Here is a 21,441-nt window from a genome sequence, read left to right on the forward strand (position 1 = left end):
GAATTTGAAACGGGTTGAATGAGTAGATGTTAATGTTGGCCAGTTAGAAGACAATGAAATACTAATTAGTTAACATCCTTGGATGATTGAGATTCTCAATACATTAGTGTTTGGATTATTTGAGAGTGAAAATAAAAGAAATAAAAAAAAATTAAAATGAAAAATAAAGTTATTTTGATTAAGGAAATAAAATGGAAAGTAAAATTGTTTTCATAAATGAAAAGAGTGTGGAAAGTGAAAACAATGGACGAAAAAAATTTGTGAGTATTTTAATTGATATAATAAATTTTATTATTATTTTTAGTATTATATGAATAATTTTTATAATTTTTTTAACTTGTGAAGGAAATCACAGTGAATTTAGTCTTATAACTTAGATTAATGAGAAATACTACAACAAATTTAGTGTTAAAACTAAGGTCCACAAATAAATATACAATGAAATCTTAAGATCAAGGTGATGAAGAAATCTAAAATGGACGTAGTCCTAAATCTAAGAATGACAAGGAAATTTACAACGAATTTAGTCTTCAAATTATGGTTAATAAGAAAATCTACAATGGACATAATCTTAGAACTAAGGTTGACGGTAAGAACTACAACCAACTCACTGTATAAAATTAAGGTTGACGAGGATGTCAGCAAAACAAAAATGTTAGTAATTGTGAAAATAGTTATTCATCCTATACATCTACATGACCAATTTTACCTTGTGTCGTTGACTTGACTACTAATGAAAAATATTAAACGTATGTTTGAATTTAAGTTGAAGATAAATTTTGTTGAATGCAATGAGAATGTAAAAACATGTATGTTGTTGCTTCGAATGTAACGGCTATTTTAGGTATTTTAACATTCAATGAAACATAAATTTCTTATACCAAACAAATCGATCTAACTTTCAAGACTTTTTAACTCATATTTCATATCTCAAACATGAAAACAAATACACCATATATGTTCGATCTCAATAAATCTGCCAAAGTTCATGCTACATGTCTAATCTAGATGAATGGGCAAACATACTCTGTTTCATCTCAACAAATGTAAAAGAATTCATGAGATTTATAATACATACTACATGTTTGATTTGAACATAACATGATTCTAACTTGAGCGTAAATAACAGAAAATTTGAAATTTGATGGAGAGTACTTGTTGACAATGTTACAGTAATTTTGTTTATGAGAATTTTCTGGATTTATAGCTAAAGTCATTGGCCTTTGGATTCGGTTAAAATGGTAGATGGTTTTTAAGCCAATTCACGTGCCAACAGTAAAATAAACTCAATACTATTTGTGCAGTATCTGAGGCGAATCAATGCCAGGGACAAGCATGCCAATAAGTCCACATGCATGACACAACATAAGAGTCAATGTTGTGACATTTTCCTATAACTCCACGACAAAGGAATCAATGCATATGTGAGGGATTTCTTGCAATTGGTATTCGGAATTAGGGATGAATTTTTTTTTCTAAAATTGTTTTAAAAATTTAAAATGAGCCAGAAGTCTTATATTATATTAAATAATAAAAATAAAAATATATCGATAAAATATTTATAAAATTATTATTTTAAAATTTTAGGTTAAAAATAATTTCCTAATATCTTACATAAATTTGTTTACAATAAATCTTTGTTTCTTTAAAAAAAAATCTTATAAAACACTAACCGTGGAGTGGAAGGAGAAACTGTCCATTTAATTTAATGGACTTGTTTGGCATCAAAGAATAAACATAAACCATTAATGTCAGTGACATAAAGACCTTGTCAAAGAAAAAGTCTTCTAACCCTAAAAAGAAACTGTTAGTATTTAATGTGAATATTTACTGTTTCCATTCAATGCATGAATTGCAAATGTGAAACTTCATTAATTAATGTGAATACCCAATATAATTCTTATTTGAAAAGATCGTCTTATCATACATAAAAACAATAATTATGGAAAGAGCGATGTAAACTGATGTCTTAGAAGATGTTATAAACTCTTCATTTATTTCCTTTGAGTGTAAACTTCGTCACTAAAGAAGTTAGTAAAAAATGTTTACATAATCATTAAACTCTTTCTTTATATGCAAGAAAATATAAATCTTACTAAAGAGGTTGCTAAATAAATTTATAAGGAGTTAAAATAAAATTAGATTTCGTAATTGTGAAGTTTATTAACTAAACATTCGTTTATTTCTTATATTCACCAAAAAGTAAGGTTAATAGTAAATTCATGTTTGAAATAGAATTCGAACTTGTCATTATCAGTAGTAAGTAAAAAAGAAAAAAAAAACTATTTAAATTGTTCATAGTGTGTTAACTTTTTGCCTTTTATACACAGAATCAGATTTGGTATTATTTACACTAAAGAAAACAGAAGGTAAAAATCCGTGATAAAAAATGTTCTAAATCGAATAAATGCTTCTATTAATCAATTAACTAATGTTAAATAACTCAATATTAAATTTATCAGTATAAAAAACAAATAAAAACCATACTGCATGAAAAAAGAAATAAAATAAGTTTTCTTTTTATATTTCTAGAAAATAAATATTCAGATTTTGTAGTGCATGTCTGAAAAAGAGTTTTTGGTTTTGTTCTTTTATTAGTCGCACATTTCTGACTATACATTAAACTGTAGTGGAGAATGCTAACCAATGCTTTTAATTAACTAGTTATTGAATTCATTATTAATTCATATTTGGTACTGAAGATTGAATTTAATGCAAATTCAAATCAATCAACAGTGGACATAAACAAGGTGCACCAGCTGTAAATCCGTTAGGAAAAGGGTAGTTAGCAGCTGCAAGAAGCTCATGGTCAACTTGGGACTCGAATCGGTCAAGTGCTATATTGTTCAGAGTTGCTCTGCTCTTGCTAGTAAGTTACCATTCATTTTGCACTTCCAACAAAGTAAAACGTAGTAACGCTCCGCACAATCCACATGAAAACCAAAACGGTTAAGGGAAATTCGAGATGGAATTGGAGGACGAACAGGCTCGGCTTGCCTTTCGTCTTCCTTATAGGCATCTTCTTCTTTCTCGCTGGATTCTTTGCTTCCAGTCTCTTCTCTCACTACCAGGTTTTCCTTCACAACAATCCTAATCACGTTGTTTTTCAGTATTTTAAGCTCTTTTTCGCTTCGATTTTTGTTTTCTTTTGCTGGAAAGTATTCGAAATAAGAGATCACTGGAATTTAGGAACGTGAAGATGACCTGAGGCTGATGCCGAGAGCGAGAGCGAGGTTAACTGAAAAATCGACGGAGGAGAAGACGGAGTATAATTTGTTGCAAGCTGGAGAGTCTGGAGACGATTCCATTACATTGATTCCTTTTCAGGTGCGCGATTTCGCTTTTTCGTGCTTCGCAATTTTTTGCTGAAATGTTCTTCTGCTAGGGTAGATAAAATCTGCTTTTCATCTGTTTGAAATAGAGCAATATCTTTTTTATTAGTTTATTACGGTGAATTTACGTTAATATTTTGATTTCATAAACGTTTATGAGATGATCGCATCTCTGACATTTTTAATTTCAATTGTTGTGTGAATGTGATAATGTTGGGCATACGATTTTGTTGGAGGAATTACTTGAGCAATTGAACTTTGAATTTCAAATAAATGTGTCCTTGATTTGTGGTCCTTAGGTTTTGAGCTGGTATCCTCGCGCTCTGTATTTTCCTAATTTTGCGAGTGCACAACAATGTGAAAGCATAGTTAAAATTGCAAAAGTAGGACTCAAGCCATCAACATTGGCGTTACGTAAGGGAGAAACGGAGGAGAATACAAAGGGAATCAGAACAAGGTAATGTGTAGTTAGTATGTGTCTGTGGAATACTTATTTGTCTGCCTTCATTATAAACTGCACAAAGTAGAATGTTAAACTTAGGATTATGATTTTATCACAAATTCTTCCACAAGCTCAACGAGCCTGGCTTGCTTATACGAAAAGTCAAAAGAAAGAATATAGTCCTGGAATTGGAATGGCTAAGATAACAAATCTAAGATGCATGATTGTTTCCAATTGGGATTATGGTGAACCTGACAAATTTTTCAAGTTCTGAGAAATTAGATGAAATATGTTCGCTTCCTTTATATTTGCTCTCCTATTCCTTGCCTCTAACGAAGACCAAGATGTCAACGCAACTTGTTTTTATTTCCTTAGTCTTGACCTTTTATCTGCTTGAAGATAGAATAATTTCAAGCCTCATTGTGGTTCTTAGATGATAGGTTTTTTAAATTTATTATGCTTTAAACTAAATTCCTTTAAAAAGTATCCTCAAGTAATCCGTGGGAGTTTCAATTAGTGAAACTTTGCGTTACATGCTGATATTTTATACGCCTCTCCGTGGTATACATATAGTCTGATTAAGAAATGATCTAGCCCATGGGAGAATTGGCGATTATGGTTATGAGGACCTCTTCTCCTAAAATCCAAAGATGCACATTATTTAATATAAAGTCATATTGTGAGCTTATGTTATGTCTACATTCTTCTTTTAACAGCTATGGTGTTTTTATGAGTGCTTCCGAGGATGAAACGGGGACTTTATATGCCGTTGAGGAGAAAATTGCCAGAGCAACAAAAATTCCTAGAATTCACGGAGAGGTAAGATCCCTACTCAATTGGCTGTCTCGCTCTGCAGAAAGGGCATTTTGAAAATGCTTGTTAATCTGATTTACTTCAATGAATTCTCTTATGGTTTTTGTTTTAGTTAATGGATTGTTTGAATTTGTATCTGTAATACGAAGTAAAAACTGTTAATTTACAGCAGCTTTTCCTTTCTAGTAAAACTAGTATCATCCATCATATCTATTACTTCTGCAAAGCATTAATTATTAGGGAAGAGAATAGGATTTTTGCACAAGTAACCAATCGAACCCTGTTACTTGGTATCTGGATTTTCCTTCTTAAATAAGCCACTTTTTCCTTTTGGTATCAGTTTCAATATTTTCTGCAAAACTTGTTTGTTTCAACTTTCTCCTTAATTGCTTTAGTCAAAGAAAATACGTCAGGTTCGTTACCAAATTGTTTCTTTAATAGGTGCACACTGGTGTTTTGACGTAACCTTATTTTGTCTTTGAATTCTCTAGAATAATGCTTCGTGAATGTTAGATTGTTGCTTGCCATACTTCTGCTTTATCATCTCCCCATCACAATGAATTAACATCGGGTACTTCTGTTGGCTCAAAATTCAGTTAATGAAAGTAAATAAATGTTAAGATTTAATGTGGGAAATGAAGCAGAGTTGAGACTACTGAGGGAATTTATGGTGCTTAGTTGGATTGATCCTTTCCTGTTTCAGTTTTTAGGGTGTTCGTTAGAATGGTGTTGAATGGAAGTTTTGCACTTCCAAGCAATGTGAGTGTTAGATTGGATTGAATGAATTGGAAGTAGGTTAAATTGAATGGAATTAAATAATAAACACACTTCTAATTGATGGTTCATCGTGTTTTAGTTGCAGAGGAGAGATAATGTTTTTCTATATACTTTTTTTCTTTTGATATTCTAATCTTTGAAAAAAATTTATTTCTAAGTGTTCTTCATAGAATGTATGATAATATTACATATTATTGTTTTATTTATACTTTTCTTCCTACTTAATTTTTAATTAGTTTACGTATGCTATTATTTTGATGTAAAAATAAGTAAGGGAAAAAATAAAAATATTTAAAAATATTAAGAAAATGTATTGTTTTCTTTTTGGTGTCGTGGAATCTGTTAGCACTTTTTCTGCCTTCTTAACTGCCAGTAGAGGGGATCGCAGAGGCAGGACTAGATTGATTGATGTATAAGAAACATAACTGTAAACAATGATCAACTTTCCACGTAATGGTCATGCTATTCACATTTTTTCCTGTGATAATTTTAATATCTATCCTCCTAATATCAAGATCATTTTGCTATCATAGCTCCTATCTTATGATCATATATTAAACTTAACATATCGGTGGGATGGGCTAATTGAAATTGAAAGAATCTTTTATAAATTTGTACCCTTTCGAACGGTAAATGTGTTCCTTACAGTTGGCAGCAAACTTTTTGTTTGATGCCTATGAGGTTTGATTTCGTACATTGGTACATAGGAATCTCCCATTGTTCAACGACACATTTCTGTTGCTACCTACCACTGAAAAGACGAGCTGGAGAGCTTTTTATTCTTTCCTTCTCTAACAAAGTAATAGTCCTCATGTTGCTAGTGAATTTGAACTAAATTTTCTATGTTGTCTTCTATGAAATAAAATAATAGGATAACGATACTGAGAAATAATGTCACCTACTATGATTTTTTAAATTTGTAATATTCAATTTTTCTTTTGATAAGGTAAAATCGAAGTTTTTAACTAGGCTTTAAGTATAGTTTAGAGGTGTTGGCATGTTGTCTTAGCCTTTAATCAGCCATATTAAATTTTAACTAAAAGAAAGGGAAAAAAAAACTAAACCCCTTTAAAATCAATGTTAATGTAGACAATAAATATTAACTTTCCTAGCCTTTGATTTTTGTTGAATTTGTTTTCCAAATTATCTGAGTGATAATGATGTTTCAGGCATTTAATATCCTACGCTATGAGGTTGGACAGAAATACAATTCTCATTATGATGCATTTGATTATGCTGAATATGGCCCACAAAAGAGCCGACGGGTACGTCTAAAGTTAAACTCGTACATTCTCATTTTTTAAGCTTTTGTGAATTTTTAGGATGGTTGTTTGCCAACCTAGCACCGACAACCATGTGAAGTTTAGTATTAATATCATGTGAAGTTTAGGATTAATATTGATGGTTGTGCTAAATTTAAAAATAGTAAACAATGCCAATAAAAAATAAAGATGTACAGAGAAAAGAGATCAAATACAAGATTATCATATTCTTTTTTAACATGAGAGGTCTTTATCCCTTTTCCTTTCTTAGGACATGTCTATGTCCTGATACCTATTCTTCAACATCATTGTGGGAATTTGGAAAACAAAATGAAATCTTATACATATACACCCAGTAATGTCGTTTATGAAATTTTATTTAAAATTTTCGTTATTTCTTTTAAACTATAACAAGTTTTAAAATTGGACAAGACTCTTGTTGTTTGATAGGTAATTTTTAGTGTTGTTTCTTCTTAATAATAATACACCAAAAATAATAGTTCACTAAAAATATAGCATGTTTTCAAAAAGGTATAAGTATTTTTAAAACGCCAACTATCTTGAGGAAAAGAAAAGGATAGATGGAAAGCTTTTTCACCTTAAAATGGATATTAATTTCTTAAAAAGAGGAGTCTAATACTTCTTAGGTTACACTAACGGAAAAAATTCCCTCTCGGGTATGAATAGCTGCATTCATATTAAAATAATATAATCTTAAAAATATTATAAAGATAAAAGTTGATAACCTATAAAATTATTTTAGTTGATGATTTATACGGTGTGATATTATATTGCCATGTATATTATGAAATAGTAAAATTATTTAATTCAAAATTTATACCAAAATAATATAAAAAATTGAATTGATATTATCTTATTGGTGCGAAGTTAACGAAAGCTCAATCCTAGTATTTGGATATATATTGAGATTTCTTATTGTTGTATTTGGATCTATTTAGTTCCTTGGCCTCAACATTATCCTCTAGCCGTGTTGAGATTTCTTATATTGCATTTATATCTATCGTAGTTCCAGAGCTTTTGCATACGTTCTACGCAAAATAACGCTAGTCTGTCATGATAAATATGCTTTTGTAATTAATTACCTTAGTATGTTTAAATTAAATTTAATATTATATTTTTTGTAATTAAAATGAAAGTATCAATCGGGTAAAAAAAATGGATATTGGAGTATCTTGTTCAAACCCGTTGGTACTGTCCCTAATTCTATTTTCAGGAAACCTGATCAACTCAAGTTGCATATACTTATCGCCAACTCAATTTTTTTTATATTAAATTGCTTTTTATATTACAATTTTATCTCGTAAACTTATAGATTTTTGTTTAATAAGTTCGACCTTAACTAAGTTCCATGCAGGTAGCTTCTTTTTTGCTGTATTTGACTGATGTTCCAGAAGGTGGGGAGACCATGTTCCCGTTTGAGGTGAAACCAAGTTTGTCGTTACTTTAATCACATACATCCCATTACTAATCTACTTAGAAGGTAATTAGCGTCTTATCATTCTGCAGAATGGATTCAACATGGACGGTAGCTATAATTTCGAGGACTGTGTTGGTTTAAAAGTAAAGCCGCGCAAAGGGGATGGGCTTCTATTTTATTCACTATTACCTAATGGTACAATTGATCAGGTTAGTCTTTTCTTTTCCTGATAATGTTGTCATCTTTTAAACTTATTTGTTTAGCAAGGCTGGAATGGGGGTGTGGGGTTACAAAATGGGTGTTAAAATCACAAGCGAACAGGATAGGTTTTTAAGGTGCCTAATTTTTTTTTTAATAGCTTCCAAATGAAGCAAATTTTCCACTTTTATTCTTGACATTGAAATTTATGGTCTTTTAATAATTTATTCCGTATTTTTGAAGATTAACTTCGTATTCGCACAGAAACAGATAGAGAACATACTTCAAATTGTTGTGTGTCGCAAAGAAAAGAAGCTCCAAAATGCATTTCTTTCTCGTACAGAAACAAAAAGAGAATACATACTTCATACTTTAAAGTGTTGTCCGACGTATAGAAAAAAAGAGGCTCCTAAATGTTCTTGGAAGTTTCACACACTCGAAAATAGATAATACAAACCTTAAACTTCAAAGTTCTTGGGATATCGAAAAGGGGAAAAAAAGGTCCAAAGTACTCTTGGAAGTGTGTAACCCCTCGATAAGGAAGAAGCACAAGGGTAAGAAGAAAGATGTATAGCAAACTAAACTCTACGAGCTTTGAAATTTGAAGGGGAGAAAGTCAAGTGTCAAACACACGTGACTTAAGAACACCCTCTCTTTGGAGAACTATGCAAGGAAGGACTCACTAGAATCTATTAAATTAAGACCACTGAATTTTTTGGTTAATTAATAAAATGACATTAATATGTGCGTAACGTGGTTTAAACTAGATTTTACATGAATGGATTAGATTTCACAGGCTTTATAATGGGCTCATTATTTGACCTTCTTTCTGTGTATACTTTGGCAGACATCACTCCACGGAAGCTGTCCCGTGATAAAAGGAGAGAAATGGGTAGCAACAAAGTGGATAAGGGATCAAATACAAGACGACGATTAAATGATGCTACCTGCAATTGATTTCAAGCTCCACCGGTAGCAATATTTACGTCAACAGCCATTTAGATTTTGTTCTAAAATATGTTTATAGCTTTGATGACTAATCGAGGACAAAATTTAATGAGAAATTGTGAAGATTTGGACAATGCACATGATATAGCATGAGTTATTCATAGTCAATAAACATTTCATAAAGGACGAAAAAGTCAATTGCTAAAAAATTTATCGTAATTCAAAGCTATAACTTTAGATCAAACAACTTGGATTCAATAATACCTTAGGTGTATCTTTTACATATCGAATGCTTTCTTTCAACAGTACTCTTTGTAACACACTTTTGATTAAATAAAATGCAAAATCAAAGATAAACAGATTTTCAATTCAAAACATTGATTTTATCTGAAGAGGAATATATTACGTATAAATGAGCATTATTTCACTAATTAAAAAGACTTCAAATATAAAAATAGGACCCATATTAGAAGAAAAAAATGTAAGTATTTCTATCATCTGAAATAAAGTAATTATTCGGCTACGATAACAAGCCTACTTAGTTATGATTGAGAGCGAAAAAATTTAAGTTGTTATTTTAAAGAAAGTACTGTTTCTAACTTAAGAACAAACAACACCTAACCATTAGTACCTTTATTTATGTAGTTCAGCTTACACAAAACAACGATTATATAAAACTTTTTCACATATAGTTTATGATTACTTAGTTTTTTCTAAGGCAAAATGACAGAAACAGAGAGGTCCTATATAGCAGAAAAACAAGTAAACCAAATTGTTACCGGCTGAATTGTGTCTTGATCAAATTGATGTAATCACATCACCAGAGCTTCAAATGTTTTCACTGTGACTTCATATAAACCTTCTTACTTAACATGCTAGGGTTAGTCAGTGTCATGGTTTATGCTAAGAAACTTTGAATGAACTAACCCAGCTAATAACACATGACTACTTTGATATGCTAACATAACCAAACCATAATATTCAATTTTCACCTTATGATCTTTAGGTGCTCTTCTGGAGAAGCTGGCATTCGTCACGAGATACAGATTCTGAAAGCAATTTCCAAAGCTTGTGCAATTGAATATATCCTCCATAAGCAAACCCAAGCAGCAAAGTATGCAAGCTACAATATATCACTGAGAATTAGAAATCCGTTGGTCCAGAGTAACTTAAAATGCTGACATACTCAAGGAGAGTTAAACTATAAAGTTTCATTGTTTAGTCTCTCCCTATCCTTACAGAAAGAACCCCAATGTCAGTTCAGTTCAGTACTCACTAGTAGTCGATGTTTGTATCCTTTTTGAAATTTATTACCCCTTGCCTGAATTGGCATCATCTAAGTTCTTCATCTCTTTACTCTTTCCTCATTGCATTCAATAAAAGAGTCCGTCATCCACCACTACGAAAGCCTGCCAAAGGGTCATACATTCACTGCTTACGCCAGTTGTTATACGGTTGCTTACCCCATTGCTTCAGGGCATGCATGCAACCAGCTGCTAGCAATAAACCACTCACACCAAATGTCATTAATGCTGCATTTCCTACATTCCGATAATAGCCACCCTGCAAACATAAAGAGGAAGTCAACAATATATACGACAGCACATACACACATGAACCAGTTGAAACACCCGATGTCTTTCACCAAATCATTTGTCATGCTACAAACGTAAAGAGGAAGTCAACAGGAAGTCAACATATATGACAGCAAATACAGACATGAACCAGTTTAAACATAATAAATACACAATGAAATTTACAAAATCATTCAAAATAAGCTGATGCATTGATCAAACATTTAACTGTAGTGAATTACCTCAGCACCATCTTTTCAAGGATACCAAATACCAAACGTGCATCATCAATCATTTATTGCTTCTTGTTGATTATATTTAATGAAATTACAGAACATTTATAACTAATATAACAACTCAACTAAGGCATAATACCTAACGGTTACCGTAGTCACTCCCTCAAAATATTACACCTAAAGTATTGTATTTCAATAAGTTAACCCTCCTTCATGAGTGATTCAAACACACACAGTCACCCTACATGGCTAATCAACAAGTTGTGGCAATCAAGAAGTTCAATCCAAAGTCAAAAAAGAAAAAAAAAACATTTATATTTTCAAAGTTGCGGAAAAAAAATGCAGGCACGATTAGGAATTTAAACTATCACTTCTGTCTACTACTGTAGAAATGACTGTGTAGGAATACTATGCCACCCTCCACGATTGTATGAATGTAGATTCAAAACCTCACAAAATTAGCGTGTCTTCTGTGTAAATGTTTATAAGAAAAAGTCTACTATTTTCATAACTTCTTTCCACTTTTAAGTTACAAAAATGTCATCATATTTCCATTTTGTTTTCTGTTTTCAAATATTTCTAAAGAAAACAGTGAATAAATCTTGTTTACTGTTTTCACTATTTTCTACACAAATCTATCAAAATAGAAAGCAGTAAAAACAATGAGATATTTTTTTAAATAATAGAGGAATAAAAAATAAAAAACAGAACATTTTTTTCAAACGAAGTAGCCCCTTATCATTGTTTATTGAAATCATGTTAATAATGCTTAATTGGTTAATTACATGCTTCCTAAAACTTTAGATAACATTATACATAAATACATACCTGCACCACAGAAAGCAGAATAGCTCCATTTGCCAGGGCGAGAGAAAAGCCCATCATCCCTCCACGCAATTCATTAGGAACATACCTGCAAAAAAAGTAGATAAAACTAAAAATCCAATTCTGAACAAATGAAAAAGTACAAATATAGTTAAAGAGATTACATGGTCCTCAATCTAGCAAGTGATGGCAAAACAAACCCAACACATGCATGAAACAAGCAAAATAGCGTCACCAGAACCCCAATTTCCTGCACATGAGAGAAGACTCAAGATTTCAGAAATCTGACAAAAAATACATTTGATACTTTCTAAATATATAAGTAACTGCACCTGATAGTCATAAGCCACAATAGAAAGGAGAAAAGCCAGTATAATGTAAGCAAAAACTAGGCAGTCCTCAGTTCTAAGCGATGAAGGCCCACTAGTGAGACACGGAAATGCAGTGCTTCCTATCATTCTTGAGCCCAGAAAGCATGGATATATCAAGCCCAGTTGCACTTCTCGGCCATCAGCCTAAAACCAATGTCATAAAGTTATATGTATAAACCAAAACCATCCTATGACTTAGAATGATAAAATAGCAAGTTCAATTGCTTAAGCCTCTTTTCATAATGAGCCTATTAGATATATCAGGTTTTATGTTAATTAAGGAAACATAACGTCCATTGTTTATTAGGGAAAAATAGACATTGTTTGATATTGGTAGATATTGTTCATATTATTCATAACAAATCTTCTATTTACCATATTTATCTTTGGTTGTCATATATACTTATATCACTCTTTATTAAAAGCACATTCACCCTATGTGTATTTTAGACACAAGGGAGATTAAACCTATACAGTTTTTCTGAGATATTTAATAGAGCCAATCATCAGAAGAGATTTTCCCACAATAATGGGCAGAGAAGCAAAATTACTTATAAACTTGTTCAATTAAGTCCAGTTCTAGATTCAATAATACAAAGAAGCAATAAGAAGAAAAGAAAGCCCATAAAACATCCATTAATGCAATACTGTCTTAGCATTTTAAATATACTCTACATATATTCATGCCTCAGTATATCATAAGATATGCTCTAAAATTTGATATCATACCACCACTGTAGGTGCCCAAAGGATCCAAAAAATTCCTATAGAGAAGTGAAGGCAAGTTTGTGCCCACGCCAACAACCATATCCTTTTATCTGTGGATTATAAAATTACAATCAGTATATAAACAGTAGATTACTAAATCTATTCATTAAATTGTTGTAAAATTGATAATGTGTTCCCTAGTGCCATCTCTTTTTCGCATCTAATCAACTAAAGTATCATTATACATCGTCAGTCTGAGCGTACAGACTCTGTAATGCATAGCTTAGGTTAAATACAGCTTGAGATTGAAACTAAAATAAAACAAGATTAAACCATTGGCAAGACAAATTATATACAAAAGAAAAAAAAATATTACAAGGAGATAGGTTAATCATCAGAAACTTAGCAATTTAAAAAAAAAAAAATAGCCCCTTAATATAAGCATCCATGACTTTCATTATAAATCTCCATGTTGCAGCGAAATCAAATCTAAAGCATGAGATCCAAGCTTAAAGAAATTGAGCCTCTGCATGCGTATTTCCTCTTATGTTTAGCTAGATTTCTATCGCAGCTTCTCTTACAAGTTGCAACAATAATTGAATAAATAGTGGATTATTTATTTTGAATAAAAATATCGCAATGCAAAAAACTGTCACAGAAAAGAAAGTAAATAAGCATTGATCAAAGCAAGGGAAGGGAGGGAGCAGCCATGAAGCAAAGAAAACCAGCAAGAAAAGCAGAAGTTTGATATATGGGCATAAAATTAAAGGAAAGAAAGAAATTCTTATTAGTATCTCCGCTTAAACACTAACTCGTACTATGTACATATTCTGAAGACAAAATAGCAGCTATTATCTTACAGGAACATAAATAAAAGGGATGAGCTGCCTTGGTAATTTCCAGAAACTTTACTAAGTTATCAGATTGCTAAACAAATGTTAAGTACAGCATTCTTAAGAGCATGGAACTGTTTTATATAAAAATAAAATTAAAATAAAATTTGTTCATAAAATAATAAAGAAAAAAAAGAACAACAAAAGCAACTTACCACCTAAAATGTAGGCATAGAAGGAGCGACTATAGTCCTTAAGAGATGCCGTTCCAGAAGTTTCTGTCCATCCTCTGGTGATAAAAGTGAAGCATGTGGCAGCAAAAAAAATAACAACAAATGAAGGAGCAGTGTTTTTTTCCGTATTATTACCAATAAGCCAGTTTGCAAACATTTGGCTGGCAATAAAACTTGCAGACTCAAAGAAAGACATTAACCAATATGTATCATTAAGCGAATCAAGTCTGTGCCCTTGCTGCAAACAAAAACACAATATTCCAAAGTGATGTTATACTTTAGATATTTTAAGCATTCCTATCCTATGTCTTTTTCCTTAGAAGCCGTGTACTTTCCACGTAAAGTGATTTTCCATGTAAAGACGAAAAGAAAAATAGAATGGATCAAGTTATTTAACCAGGAAGAAGTAAGCTCCTAATTTGCCATTTTTCCAGTGGCAAAGTTATGGATGCTTAGACTGAAATCTGTGCCTATCTGGAAATCAAGATAAAAGGATAACATTCACCGATTACCTTTTCATGTTGAGTGACCATCCAATTCTCAAAACTAAATGAAAATATAGTATTGGCCAGAGAGAGACATATGGTAGTCATGAATACACTTGGCTGCTCTGAAATCCTCTTCCATACGCCAAAAATGAAGTGTAGAATGCAAAAGATTAAACTAGATTTCTTATGACCTCTACATCAAAATTAAAGAGTGGGTTAGAATAATCTTCTGACAAATCATCATAAATTTGTACAAAAAAATGTATAAATTTCTTGAATATGCATGATTTAGCATTAATGCTTCTGAATTAACCAAGATGCCTTTCATATATTGACATCTACCATAACAACGATGTCATAGCAAAAATGACAAACATTGAAAAAGTGATAACAATTCACAGGAAGACGAAATTGACATCGGAATATTGATCATATTCTTCCTCAACAATTGGAAATGTAAATGTCTAAATAAGATTCCTAATATCATCTCAAGAGCCACCAATCAACAGAAAACACTTTAGTAAATTAGGCATCAACAATAATTCACGGTGACAGTAAGTCTTCCTTCCAAACGGAAGGAATTCCATGTTATATTTTGGATGACGTACATTGTCATAAATAAAATAATTAAACAACCAAATCATCTTTACTAAAACAGACACCATAAATGACGCTACGTAAACAACACAATTGCAAAGGCTGACTTTTAACACTAAACTCAACTTTGAATTACTTAAACATAATTATAAATCTTAATTGATCAGTAACGTCAACGACTAAAAACTAGAGTCTCACATTACATCCGAAAACACGCCAAGGAAAGGTGCAGCGAAGAGAGCTGTTGCATATCCGTAACACAGAGACTTAACCATAGTTTCCCTGCCGATTCCATACGAAGCAAATTCATACTCCCCGAACACTGACCATAGACCTTCCATTACTGACAAGAGAAACGAAACCGTCATTCGCACTTGCACATTACAGATCTAAATCTCAATTGAGTAACTAATTAAAACAGGCGAGTTTCGGAATTTTTATTCAGAAACAGAACAAATGACTAAAAAAATAAGAAAAATATAAATCATTTTTTTCGAAACAAAAATAACATAGAAATGAATGTTCGGCTAAAGTTAATCAGAGAATGTTCAGCTACAGCTAACAAGATATTTTGTTTTTCTTTAGGTTTCGATTCTTCCTCCATAAACAAAAAGAACTCCAAAGTCCAGAAAGCTGATCCCGCACATTGTAAAAGAAACCGAACAATCCTACAGTGAATAAGAAAATATAGTGAACGCAACCTGATGCGAGAGAATAGACGAAGAGGAAATTCCGCTGGAAATGGAGAAACGAGTGAGAGGTTCCATGGTCGAAGATTGTGGATGTTCTGTTGAGGTTAGAGGCGTGAGGAAAAAGAAAGATCGAGAAGCAGCAAGAAAAGAAGATGAAGATGTATATGGATGGATTTAGTTCCCAAACGGAGCTCTCAATGACTACTGCCATCGGTTTTTATAATCTCTGTTTGAAGACGCAGGAAAAGAGAACGCAAGAAAAATCACGTTCCCTTAGAATCTGAGGCAAACCCTAGGTCGCGGTTCGAGAACGGGAAGAGGCGGAGAGTGAGACTGAGGGAGACTATGGATTTGATCGACGACGGGTGGTGGTTTGATTAGTGAAACTGATACCGCGGATGGAGATAATAAAACGAGAAGGGAATTGAAGCGCATTCCTTCGTCTAATTACATTTTGTCTATGTGGTGGTACCCTGATAATAACGTCTTCAGTACATAGGTCATGAAAGACAAAAAAAAAACATAGTATTAACAACCATATATTCAAAAATACTCTTCAAAATAAAAATAAAGATTGATATTTAAGACGAAAATTTTATAACATTAACAATCATCGCGTATTTATAATACAAATTTGTGATAGAAATAATATGTTTGACCATTTAAAATATTTCTTGATGTAAAATTTGCAATAATTATGAAATAATAGATGCTATAAAAAAAATTGTAATACCATTTTATCGTCAATGTTGGGAAATAAGTAAAGTTTTACTTAAATTTTTTATTTAAAAAACTAAATAAATGATAAGTATTAAAGGGACAACATTTCTAATCTCATATTAGCATATAATATGTTAATTATTATCCCTACTTCTAACTTCAAATTCAGTAAAATTCTCAACAAATAATGTAGAAAATGTAGAAAAGCAACACTAATTTTTTTTTAAATGTAATTTACTTTAAGAAAATATCAAAACTAAAATATATAATTTTTTCGCTTTGATCTCTGTCACTAAACAAGTCTCCCACCTATCACACTCGCTGAATTTTTTATTTTTAAACTTTATTAATTAAATCTCAAATTTTGTCGCATGCTATTATTTAGGTTTTAAATTTAATTACTTATTATTATTTTAGTCCTTAATTTAAGCATTTATCTTCGTATTAATTATTAAATCTAAGCATCTGCTATTATTTACTGAGATTTTGATTGTTATTTAAAAAAACAAAATAGCAGTAAAAAATAAAAATTACGATCAAAATATTAGTAAGTAGAACAAGTTCGGATTAAAGGATATATTTTCTAAAGACTGGACCTAAGTAATAGAGAATTTAACTTTCGTAAACAAACATAATTGTAAATTACACTTGAATATTTTTAATTTTAATCATTTAAGTAAGTCTTCAGGTAAGACTTTTCTATGCATAATTTTCTAAATGCTGATTAATTTCAAAGTTTCATGAACTAACTGATTTTTTTTTTCAATTTCATCATTAAAACGAGTTTACAGTTCACGCATTATTATGAGCAAAAAGGTATAGTTATTAAAAACATTTCAAACAATGAGAAATTATATGTGTATTTTATTTATTTTTGAATTAAACAATGAGAATGTTTACTTATTTGAAAAATCAAATCAACTTTACCAATATATTTAAAAACTATTCAATTTCTAATATTGAACGGTTGAATTTAGTCTTATTTCTGGCATTTGCATTGCCAATTTAAGAATATTTAGTTTACGTAACATTATTAGTTTTCATTATTAAATTATTTACTAAGATATAATTATTCGAAATTAGGTTAAAATATTCATTAAAAATAAAATAAATTTATAATATATAAGAAAATATAAAGTATATTTTATATGTAAATTTTGTAATATTAAATTAGAGTTAAAAGTTCTCAAACGAAAAGAGATATATTCTCTAAAAAAATTTATTCTCAACATTTTCATCAACTTATCATTATGGTTGGAAACTGAAATTGTGGAAAAAGAATGGATATGACATGTGATCTAATCTTGTTTCCAGTGACACGCAGTCAACAAGTAGGTGAAGTGTTTACAATGACTTATCAGTCCTACCATTTATGTAATGTGAAATCGTCAGTAAAACTGGCAACCGAGGGTGTGACAAAAGGCTAAACAAAAGGCTAAAGTAATTTTTTTCATCCAAATTATAATCACTTTTACTTGTATGTGTAGCTAAAATATTCTGCCAAATAATTTCCTTTTATAAACATTTTCTACGCATCAGCGAACAAGACAAAAAAAAATCTTATCTACGCGAATGGAAGTTCAATATGCAAGTTCAAGGTTGCAGGTAACAAAAAATGACACGACACGGCAAAATATGGTAAACCTTCGGAACCCAACTTCATTATCATGTGTATCCAATGGCTCGGGACATTCTTGAGAACCAATCAATTCTGCATTCGGAAATATTTTCAATTGCTATGCTTCGGAATTCAAAATGGAATAATCAATTCCCACGATTATCTATGCCTTCAAATCATAATTCATAAGGGTAGTTTTTTGCAGATGCATGGATCTCTTGTGAAGCCGGCTCAGCAATATCCTGTGACAAAAGGAAAAACAAATATTCAACCATCGCAGCTCAGAATTTAAGAATTTAGTCTCCTGATATATATACCATAAAGTAAAGCCTCAAGGTTGTTCGTGATAGATCTAACAAATAAATAAATCATTCTTCTACCACAATTTGTTAAATGGAACTATGGAAGGTTTAAATAGGAAGATTTAGAAGAAGGATAATAAAACTACTCTGGTTCATCACGTTAAGTCCAACAGAAGAAAAAGAAACCAAATTGAATACACTTACATAAGGTTTTTCTGCAATCCAACAGGGAATGCTTTCTTATAAAAGGCTAATATATTGCTCCATTGCCTGCTCTGAACTCATAATCCTAATTTTTTGCCATGCAGTCCTTAAAGAAATTACTCGGTTAAATACATCAAAGAATTTAAAGGAGACGAAAACTAGAACAAGAGGAAAAATATTCTATTTTTTAAAAAATACATAAATATTATGAAATAAATAAGCAGGGTAAAATCATTAATCATTTACCATTTTGCTCGAATAGAAGAGAACTTCAGTGTCAATGGCTGAGGTTCGTGGCAAGAACTCTGTGTAGCAATTCGGTAATAACCATGAAGTTTTATCTTCACTTCATTACTAAGACTATTATCGTTGATCCTGGATCCGACAAATACAACAGCAGCACCAAAACTCTTCTCCAAATCAGTTCTTTCTATTTTCTCCCAATCACCGATATCCTCGTTTCTACCTGATTCATCAATCTCATTATAGTTTTTTTCGAACGGCAAGATCTCAACCTCTTCAGTTTTGAGCACTCTACAAGAATCATACTCCATCAGTTCCACCTCGACTTCGTTAATTTTCATATCCCCTTCATTACTCTCATCCACAACATGATCCTCAGCCAAATTCAAAAGTTCTGTTTCATTGAAAACACTACTCTCCTCATCGATCGTCTTTGAATTGCGTATATTGGGCGATCCACGATCCACATCCACAATTTCTGGGACTCCTATTTTTCCCAGTATCGACTTGTCTCCGAATTCATCAATTTTCCCCACAATCTGAACAACTTCATCCGTTTCCCCGCTCTTAGAATCAGATTTAACTCCATGCTCATGATCATGATCACACCCAATAACACCCACTTTCTCCCGAGCTTCGAAGTTTGGGGTAACGGAGAGAAGTTTAAGGAAAACCGATGGAAGTAGTAGAGAAAGAACTATTATGACAAAGGCAATATCCCATAGAAGAAACTCCATGGCTTGGTAATGGGAAGAAAATTGATGAGTTTGTGTCTAAGTGTGAAAGCACCAAGTCTGATACTATTTTTCTGATGATAACGTTATCAACACACGAAGAAAATGGATTTAGCCTAGAACAGCAAGTATATTTTACTTTGCATATGATAGTAAAAGTTAGGTGTAACAGTTTTCGGTTTTTTGAGTCTAGTTCTGTTTTTTTGAATTTAATCCAAATATATTCTTAAGTTTTTCTGTATTATCATTCCATCGTAAATTATATATATAAAAAGTAAAATATGACTAGAAGAAATTAATTCCTTTAATATTAATTAGTTATTTGAATATTTCAATATTATATAAGTAAAGTATTAATTAAAAATATTGTTTTTTATATGTTTTTTTATTTTAAATTTTGTGATTCAATTCATGAATAGAATAGAATAGAATATAATATAATATAATATAACCGGCTTCAAAGTTTTCTGATTTTACTGCCATCTTTTTCGGATCAACAACCGATGGTGAATTAAATTATTTAGATTGAATTGGCTCATTTTAATATTTTTTTATTTATTTTTTGTATAGAATTTAAACATGTTGGTTTTATTCTTCATTTAAAATAGGATGGAATTCTTTCATAAAAATAACTATATTCGTTTAAAAATATATATAAATGTAACTGTATACTTAAGAATTCAAATTTAAATTTATAAGTTATATATATATATAATTTGGTTCGTCTAATAATAAAATATTATTTTGAAAAACTAATAATATGTCTCCATAAGATATTTTAGGAGAATAATTATTTTTTCAAATAATTAAAAATGTGATATGACAAAATATGTTGTTTGAGTAATAAATTTTGCAAAACTTTTGAAATTATAAATTTCTGTTAGAGTAAATGAATTACTTTGTATTTTTCATAATGTAAAATTTTAAAATTTTTCGCATTTTCAAATTTATATATTGGACTTTGTAGTTTGTATTTCTAAATTTATACAGCTTTATTTTCTTGAGATTAATCCAACTTTATTTAACATGATTCTTACTCAATGATTATACTCAACATGAGTTCAATTTGAATTAGTCTAATATGACTTTTTTTTCTTTGTTTCAACTCAACTCAAACCCTATTCAAAGTGAATGTCGTTGAACTTGATTCAACATGAGTCTAAACCAATTTTAATGAACTTGAATCCACCTCAATTTACATTACTTGAATTTTAATTAACTTGACTTTCATCAAACTTGAGTTGATTTATCTTAACCCAAACCAAACATGACCCAATTTGATCGATAATAACTTACTTTATTCAATTTTAATTATATTAAGTTCAACCTGGTCATGATTGAACCAAAACCTTTTTATGTCTAATTAGGTTAATTAAAGGGTTGACTATTGATTTAAACCTGAATCAAAATGTATATTTTTTTCATAAAGCATAATTATATCCAATATAATTATTATCAGTGACATTTAAAAAAAAAAACGTATTAAATGTAACTTTATACTTATAATAAAAAAATATTTTGAAAGACTGTGTTGTAACGGTAAAATATTAAGGGAACAATAAAAGTTAGTTTGTAGTTAGAAACTAAATCTTGAATTTGTTTGATAGAAGACTTTAAGAACAATAATGTTTCTTTTCGAAGAAAAGAACTTGAATGCCTACTTTATCGTAACAATGGAAAACAGAAAAAGTAACACTGTTAAGAAATTTATAGGAAACTTCTCTTTATATAAAAGACAGATATTTTCTAATTACTAATTTTCTGTTTTATATCTGTATATTTTATTTAGATAATAGAATGTAAACCTGTTTTTACAGTATCCGTTTGATAGTGTGATTTTTTTCATAAAACGA

The 21,441-nt window shown here is 30.8% G+C and overlaps 3 protein-coding genes across 5 annotated transcripts; 1 reads left to right on the forward strand and 2 right to left on the reverse strand.

The window, feature by feature from the left end:
• Window positions 1-2,706: 2,706 nt before the first annotated feature.
• On the forward strand, window positions 2,707-10,558 carry LOC114173359 (putative prolyl 4-hydroxylase 9). 2 transcript variants are annotated; one of them, XM_028057691.2, is made up of 9 exons: window positions 2,707-3,071; window positions 3,190-3,327; window positions 3,632-3,789; window positions 4,491-4,593; window positions 6,534-6,629; window positions 8,002-8,067; window positions 8,154-8,273; window positions 9,110-9,234; window positions 10,217-10,558. In XM_028057691.2, the coding sequence occupies exons 1-8, from the start codon at window positions 2,934-2,936 to the stop codon at window positions 9,197-9,199; spliced, it is 909 nt and encodes a 302-aa protein (XP_027913492.1). In that variant the 5' UTR covers window positions 2,707-2,933; the 3' UTR covers window positions 9,200-9,234; window positions 10,217-10,558. The 2 variants fall into 2 exon arrangements, with proteins under 2 accessions (XP_027913492.1, XP_027913491.1); XM_028057690.2 differs by lacking the exon at window positions 10,217-10,558 and having other exon boundaries at window positions 2,708-3,071; window positions 9,110-9,348.
• On the reverse strand, window positions 9,959-16,233 carry LOC114173357 (Major facilitator superfamily protein). Of its 2 annotated transcripts, XR_003602496.2 has the most exons (10): window positions 15,777-16,232; window positions 15,274-15,418; window positions 14,503-14,671; window positions 13,973-14,228; window positions 12,946-13,034; window positions 12,178-12,360; window positions 12,010-12,095; window positions 11,849-11,933; window positions 10,487-10,773; window positions 9,959-10,333 (listed from the first exon to the last, which is right to left on the reverse strand). XR_003602496.2 is itself a non-coding variant. In XM_028057689.2 (9 exons), the coding sequence occupies exons 1-9, from the start codon at window positions 15,976-15,978 to the stop codon at window positions 10,639-10,641; spliced, it is 1,350 nt and encodes a 449-aa protein (XP_027913490.1). In that variant the 5' UTR covers window positions 15,979-16,233; the 3' UTR covers window positions 9,959-10,638. The 2 variants fall into 2 exon arrangements, 1 of the variants encoding a protein (XP_027913490.1); XM_028057689.2 differs by having other exon boundaries at window positions 9,959-10,773; window positions 15,777-16,233.
• A 1,749-nt stretch (window positions 16,234-17,982) lies between these two features.
• Window positions 17,983-19,697, reverse strand: LOC114174171 (uncharacterized). The gene is made up of 3 exons (XM_028058954.2): window positions 18,858-19,697; window positions 18,612-18,717; window positions 17,983-18,347 (listed from the first exon to the last, which is right to left on the reverse strand). Exons 1-2 carry the CDS (start codon window positions 19,589-19,591, stop codon window positions 18,648-18,650), a joined length of 804 nt encoding a protein of 267 aa, XP_027914755.2. The 5' UTR covers window positions 19,592-19,697; the 3' UTR covers window positions 17,983-18,347; window positions 18,612-18,647.
• Between the last annotated feature and the right edge of the window lie 1,744 nt (window positions 19,698-21,441).

Source organism: Vigna unguiculata, chromosome 2, assembly GCF_037176805.1.
Source record: "Vigna unguiculata cultivar grain cowpea cultivar isolate G323 ecotype 2 chromosome 2, ASM3717680v1, whole genome shotgun sequence".
In the NCBI taxonomy this organism is placed as follows: domain Eukaryota; kingdom Viridiplantae; phylum Streptophyta; class Magnoliopsida; order Fabales; family Fabaceae; genus Vigna; species Vigna unguiculata.